General features: G+C 37.8%; 1 protein-coding gene across 1 annotated transcript in view; it reads right to left on the bottom strand.

Annotated features, from left to right (window-relative positions):
- The window catches only part of LOC107700912 (ephrin-B1-like), a 42,271-nt gene that overhangs the window by 14,839 nt on the left and 19,549 nt on the right, over window positions 1–7,883 (bottom strand). Inside the window, exon 2 of the mRNA XM_016502763.1 lies at window positions 7,107–7,384. Within this exon, the coding sequence (XP_016358249.1) occupies window positions 7,107–7,384 (278 nt within the window). The remainder of the gene's footprint in view (window positions 1–7,106; window positions 7,385–7,883) is intronic.

Genomic DNA, 7,883 nt, shown 5'->3' with positions numbered 1-7,883 from the left:
GCAGGCCAGCCACCCTGAGACTGATAATTCATGGTAAGAGAACAAGAGAACATCGGTTTTGAGAGATGTGTGTATTCTGAACTGAAATGAATTGTGAATTTTATTAACATTAAATCGTCCTCCTCCCATTTTCACCTCAAAATTATGGGGAAGCTGTGCCTCCCCTGACGAGACGCCACTGGTACCTATAGGGTCAAAATAAAATGAAAATAATAATAATAAAAAAATATAAAATCTAATGAAATATATTAAAATGAATTAATTACAGTAGTATACTGATGAATTGGATCAAATACCAAATACAGTTTGCTACTGTAAATCTACAGAGTTGCCAGTAAGTTACTGTAAAACCCCTTTGAAATGTCTAACAGTGTTTCTTTATTTCTTTGTTTCTTTCTTCTGTTCCTTCCTTCCTTTTCTCTCTTTCTTTACTTCCTTCTCTTTTATGGCTATATTTCTTTTTCTTTCCTCTTCGTTTTCTCTCTTTCTTTCTTTCTTTCTTTCTTTCTTTCTTTCTTTCTTTCTTCCTAGCTTGAGTTTCCTTCCATCCTTCTTGCTTCATTCTTTCTTTCTTTCATCCTTCGTTCATTGTTCCTTTCTTAACGTTTCTTTGTTTCCTTCTTTTCTCTTCTTTCTTTACTTCAGTCTTCCTTTAGTAAACACTACCACCCATTCTCTCAAATTACCTAAGTGAAGAAAATGACCAGCACATTCTGTTACTGATCGTAGATGGCTATCTGTGTTCTCGCAAATTAGACCATTTTAAAACAACAGCACAGACCATTATGACTATTATATTCGGACCATATTAACAGCATTTCTAGGTAAAGCATTTTGTGATTAATGAAGCAGAGGGGAAAGCAGAGTGTGTGTGTGTTCTCAACGGCAGTACTCCAGATCTCCCAGAATTCAACATGTTTCATTCAGATCCTAACTTGGAAGACCTGCTTGCCCTTGCCAAATTTTTAACCTATGTGTGTTAGAGAGAGAACAGAGACGGCGCACAATGGGAATATAATTAAACGTCAATTAGTCTCTGTTCTGATGTCTCTCTAACACAGACACACAAACATTCATTATGTGCATTAGCTCCATGGGTAGTGTGACCCATCATGCATCACTGACCTTCATCGCCTATTGGGACATCCGCATGGGCATCACTACAGAAACATTGACCATTACTACAGCAACCACATCCATACACAGTGATCGTAAGGCAAAATGACACGCACGCACACACACACACAGCAGAAATCTTGCTCGGTTTAGTGCACCTGGTGCTCAACGTCCCATAAGACAAAGAAAGATGAACTCCCTGTTTTATATTGCTTTCTTTCTCTGTCTCTTTCCTTCTCTTTCTTATTCGGTTGTGCCTCAAAGGGGAGAAAAAAGTTGTTTAGCTGACTATGTCTTTTTGTGCTAGTACTTGCCAAAGAGGTCAGATATACCACAAACACAGAACTGAAATATTCAGCCAATGTTTGCCTGCAAAGCACAACAGATTCGCAGTGCGTGTTTGTGTCTCGCTCTTGTACATGAAGTATTCAGAATGAATGTTTACAGTAAGTGCTCACTGTAATTTAAAAAACGCAGTTTAGTATTCAGTTGACCTCACATTTGCACGTCAACAGTACCTATTCAGAGTTCACAAACTTGGCCCACTCAGTCACAGTGAGGTAACAGAGGAAGCAAGATAGATACTATTATTCCAAACACCAGAATAACTAATGATAAGAGTAAAATGTTGGAAAGTCTGCCAAACCCTGTGCTATTTCTGGCTGCGTGCTACACCCGCCACTCTGCATATCCTTCAGAAGATCCCAGTGTTAAAAACGGGCACCTGAAGTACTGTGAAAATTATAAGTAAAAAAAAAAAAACTATATTGGACTAAAAGCAACCCAGCAGCTTGACAAGGTAGATGTTTACACAGGAGTCTTAAGGACACATCAGCAAAAAAATAAATAAATAATCAAAACATGGAAAAATAAAAAAGAAGATAATTTAATAATATGAAAAAACGGGCTGCCTGACCCCCCCGCCACTCTGCATATCCTTCAGATATTCAACGTTAGAAACAGGCACCTGAAGTTCTGTTTTATCAAAATCCCTGTTAAAAAATTTTACGTAAAAAAAAATAACAACAACTATATTGGACAAAGCAGCAACCCAGCAGCTTCCAGATAGGAGTCTTAAGGACTCCACATCAGGAAAAAAAGCTTTGAGGCAACACTGCAACAATGGAAGGAAATTAATCAAATAATTTTTTTAAAGATTATAATCGTTATGATATTTGTTCATATTGTTTGATTTGTTAATATTTTGGGTCACTATCACATTTGTTCATGTCAGAAGACTAAAAATACTAGGGCTGCACGATAAATCGCATGCGATATTTGATTACAGAACTGGCTTTCTGACAAGATGCGCGTTAAATATCGCATGCGATTTATCGTGCAGCCCTAAAAAATACTAAAATAACTAAAACGCAGCAAAGAACAACACTATTAAACAATTTTACTGCGACAAACATTACTGTAACCTTGTAAAATAACTTAATATCAACAAAATGTTCTTTACAGTATACTTTTGCTTGCAGTTGTGGGTTAAATGTTTCAGAGAGCTGAAGATATCAGGCTGACTGGATATTGGATTGCAATTCAATAGCCATTTGCAATAGGAGCCAAATTCTTCTTACATTACAAAGCGGCTAAAACCAACCGTTTGCTCTTAGTTTTTGTGCATGTTAAAGGGGTAGTTTAAATCAGGCATCTAACACACACAGCTCGATGTGATATTTGACCTCTCTCACCCCAGAGCGACCACAGTGAAATGAAGCCACTCATTTTCATACTTCAGCTGTGGCCTGAGAGACAGTTATGGTGAGAGGTTACACAACGATCCACACACACACACACATTCTGGTGCAGCGGTTTGGTCAGAATTACTTCAGAGCTGGACTGTCTGAAATCAGAATCATATGTTGCTGACACAGCCTTAACACAAAAATACACACAGAACCTAACACACACACTCGACACAGTCACACGGAAGAGAAGCTGACCCTAAACAACCCTTAATTTAGCCCTTTTTAACTCCCTTAATCCTGAAAACATTGCATAAACCATTAGAGCCTTTCTAGCAGCCGCACACTCCTCATCTGGTCATTACGTGCATTTCATGCAGTGATAATCGCAAAATCTTGTGACTGCTCACTTTTTTTTTTTTTACTTTCCATCCCTGGCTTTTTTCTCTTTCCATCATTTTTAGCACTCCCTTGACTGTATGACGGTACTGTTTCCATTGTCATGCTTTTCAAATCAACTTCTCAAACACATGTACATGCACACACATCTTTTTTGACAATTTGATATCTTTCAGCAAGGTTCGTTTATGGAGCTAAAATTTTGACGAATGAGTTAATGGCTGGTGGTTTGGTTTCTAAATCAATTTTAAAAAATTGCAGGGTTAGGGCTGATCTCTGTCAAAGTAAATATCACAATCGGGTCACTAAAATGCAGAAATGCTTTAGAAATGCTTCTAAAGACGATGTCTCAATTATAAGAGCTCAAATCACTCTCATCCAACAGGTTCTGAATGAAACCCGCACTCACACAATGACCCAGGATTCATTTCAAACCTGTACTGCTTCATGACTCCACACAAGAGTGACATGATCAGCCCGATGTCTTGCTGGAACACATACTGGAATTAAATCAGGCCATAAAAGACAGTGAATTCTCAGAATCTCTCTTCACAATTAGAAACAGACACAGAATCTGACCAAGCACAGACTTGCTGACCCCAGTCCAGACATAAAAAAATACCCAAACAATAAAAACGCGCATAGCTTAACGCATGAATGACAGCGATGTCAAAAGGACTGCATATTTTTGTATGCCTAAATTAATTTGATTACAAAAGAACCTATAAAATAAGAAATACTTTTTTTTTTTTTTTTAAATCAGTATTTTTTAATCTTGTTTTCCAAAAGATATCTAAACGTCCTGGAAACAAACATACTTAAATAATACAGGTTTGGTAATATTTGTTGTGAAATAGAAATTGTGACTCTAATTTGTTTATATCAACACTAAGAATTCTAAAGTAATATTAAAAAATATATATATATAAGTATACTAATAAAAATGTTTACTGTGGTAAACATTAGTATAACAGACATTACATGACAGAATCTGAAAACAAAACTATTTCAGAATATTGGAGAATCTTTTCAACCTTAAGCATAAACAATTTTGTTAGATTTATGCTTATGTGAGATTTATTTAAAAATGCCAAAGGGGTAAAGGGAAATAAAATTAATGCAAGATGTATTCTCTGAAAACGAGGATTATAAATGTACACACTTTTTGTTAATTTAATGTTGTTTAAAGGATGGTTAGATATTTCTACTGGAAAACAAGACAAAAATACCAATCAAAAATAATTATTTTAGTGCATAGCACAACGTGTCTGGAGCACTTGAGCTAACTGTTGCGGATCAGCTCGGCAGGAGAAAGTTAAAATGTATGGCTTGGAGGCTGAGACAGAGAGACGGGAGAGCAGACCCGGCCTGGTTCAAAGAACTTCTGCAGACAGACTGGAGACGATTTGACAAATAGTTACATGGATAAAGGAAAAGAGCAAGGAGATTTCAGTCGCTGGATTGGCCTTTGGAGCCAGCGCGCTGAACCTTGGTAGGGACTACATTGTCTACATATTGACTTGAGTATCCTGGGATGTGGGCAACAATCATTCTAATGAATTCAATCTCGGAGTTTAGATTGAAACTTAAACGTTCTAAAAAGAGAATTGATATTGATATAAAGATAGAATCAAAGACCAAAGGGGCCGTTTTAGGGTACGACGCGGGTGGCATGATGATATGGTGAGTGTTGAGCTCTGCAAAACCAGGAAACGTTGTCAGCATCACAGAAATCAACATACTGAGGGTACAGGAAAGGCACAGAGGCTGAGAGAAAGAAACTCGACACCAAGCCAAAAGAGGCAAATATAGTGACAGGAGAAACAGCAGATTCTCGTGGATGGATAAAAAGCACCTGGAGTGACACTGTAGCAACTGAAAAAGCCTGACAGACACGCTCAAGGCGGGTGGGCAGAGCGACGCGTGATGATTTGTCAGTGTTAGTGAGGTCTGCAGCAGCATGTATCTGCTCAGACACAATCAGAACAAGCTAAATGGTAGCTATTCATTATCAAACCACAAGACAACATTTCATTAACGCGGAGAGCTAACAAAAATATCATAAATGTGATAATTAAAACATGCTATAAACTTTAACCACAAGAAATGGCAGGACACACAATCCGGGTTACAGTGTTCCCAAGTAAAATGCTTTTTAACTTGGGAATTTTGAGAGTGTAATTAGTTCAGTATGCTTCCTTGAGATTGTGTGCGTTTCAAAAAAGTTCTAGTTAGTGGTCAGTTTAGACGTCTGGAAACATCTTGCTTACATTTAACACACACAAGGGGAGGTTTATATTAAAAAGCATCTATACTGATGCCAAACTACAATCAGTTCAGGGACTCACTGTATGTAAACAATGTAAATGTGACATACCAATAGCGCTCACTGTAGAAACGCTACTCAAGAGGCTTTTTCTGAGAAGCAAACGAATGCGTCACGCACTAAAGTCTCTCGCTGAGTTATTAACTCGACTGACCAGTGAAAACAAGATGACCAGACAGCAAAAACCACTGAACCCATAACACAAACACATTTCAGCAAAATTATTTTAACCAGACTCATCCTGTTTACCAGAGCAAGATAAAGGATAAAGTGTGTGTGTGTATACGTGTGTGTGTGTGTGTGTGTTTTACTGGATCTAATAGCAGCCCTGCTGCTTGCTGGGGGTGTAGTTGTGGTGATGGGTCAGTAGAGGTGAAGTGGATTATGGGACATGTCTGGGCATCATGGCCAAAAGACCAAAAACTCAGTGAGGCATGACAACCAATGAGACATGCCTGTTCCCTGCTGTTTTTATCTCGTATGCTAAGGGTTTAGCATGCATTTATGCTGAACGTGTTGGAAATCTTTAATTCTGAATGAATGATTAATCAGCGCTTCAGTACAACTGTTGCATGCTGTTTGTGGCTGGAAAATCCTCCCTCCACTGAAGACCTCTTTCACAAAAGCTTGCCTGTGCCATTTACAGATTTACACAAATATATTACCATTACTATGGAAGCCTCTTCCAGCTTTTCTGACTTTATTTGTCGTAACTGTGGCTTTATTTCTCGTAATTGCAACTTAATTTCCCACAATTGCGACTTTATGTGTCATACTGTGACTTTGCTTCTTTTTCCTAAATGGTATCTAGGGTTGCAAAAAGGTGGAAAATCTCCAGTAAATTTCGGAAACATTCCAGAAATTTTGGAAACTTTCCAGGATTTTTTGGAATATTCCAGGGATTTTTGTAAAGTTTCCGGAAATTTACCAGAAATTTTTCACCCCTTTGCAACCCTAATGGTATCTCTCATTTTAGGTGTTATGTCAATTACAGAAACTGGCTTCCATATATTAAACAAACGCATACTTTCTATTGACTTCTATTAGACTTCTTCTATTTTTCTACAGCGCTAATGATATTTTCTATACTTTACCATACCCCAAACCATCACATAGTCCGTGGTTTAAATTAAACAACAATAAGGACCATTGGCTGGTCAATACATTGTGATTTCTGGTTTTACTATTCTTTTGGGGACATTTGGACCCATACGGTAGGTAAAACCTGACCCAAACACACATGTAAAATGTGCATTAAATTAGACTTCTCATTAACATCTACTGTATTTAAAATAACTTTTTAGATACAATAGATACTACAATAGATTAACGCTAATTTGTGAAATACAACTTTAGGGATTTTTAGTAGTGAATCAACACTCAGAAAAAAATGTGTACAACAGCTTGTCAGTGAAGCAGTAGCTTTAAAAGGAATTCTTTGTACCTTTTTAACCCCTAAAAGTAGTACCTTAGGGGTAGATATGATGTCTTTTTACAATGTTACAGTACTACAACTTTTGCAAATATGTTCTGATAGTGAAAAATTAGTTCCCAAAAGTAAAACTGGAGTTACTTACAGGTGATGTAGTAGTTTGTCAAGCGTTTGAATTCAAGTCCCATGTAGTTTGGACTGAACTCCTGGAACTTGATGGTGAATTTGATGTCTTTCTCTGGTTTGTTGCAGGTCACCAGAACATTGGGGTCCAGTATGGTGCTGCAGGACTCGGCCTGCTCTTTCTTCACCAGGTAGAGTTTATAAAACTCATATGGTCTCCCCATTTCCCCTTTGGGGCAGATAATGTCCAGTTTGTCACCGATTTCTGGGTAGATCGCCAAGCCCTTCCCAGACACAAACCTGCAACACAAAGCATACAAAGTTACGATAAATCACAAACACATTTATACACTCTTCTGACTCTCAGTAGAATCTGCATCTCTGCGGACTTCATGATCATGAGAGGAAAAACTTGGGTTCAAATAGCCCTCCAGACTGCCAAGATCCTCCACAAAATGCTCCAGAGGGACTATCGCCATTCCTTTTTTCCTTTTAATAACATATTTCAAAATATAAAACAATTCCAAATATTAAAGAAAGAGAGCAACAGAAGAGCAGAGTCAGAAATGAGCTGGATGGAGATAGAGCTGTATCTGCTGACTGTGATTTATTAGACAGGGAAAGTGAAGCATCTGACTTAATTTATAAGAGTTTCTAATTTATTGTTCATGTGCTGAACACTGCTTGCACATTCAGGGGAATACATGATTCATTCTCAGACTTGAGAATGTGTGTGTGTGTGTGTGTGTGTGTGTGTGTGTGTGTGTGTGTGTGTGTGTGTTTGTCATGCTGAAGCTAA

The sequence above is a fragment of the Sinocyclocheilus anshuiensis genome, unplaced genomic scaffold (genome assembly GCF_001515605.1).
Source record: "Sinocyclocheilus anshuiensis isolate Anshui unplaced genomic scaffold, SAMN03320099.WGS_v1.1 scaffold438, whole genome shotgun sequence".
NCBI lineage: Eukaryota > Metazoa > Chordata > Actinopteri > Cypriniformes > Cyprinidae > Sinocyclocheilus > Sinocyclocheilus anshuiensis.
This window is presented reverse-complemented; position numbering and strand designations above follow the sequence as displayed.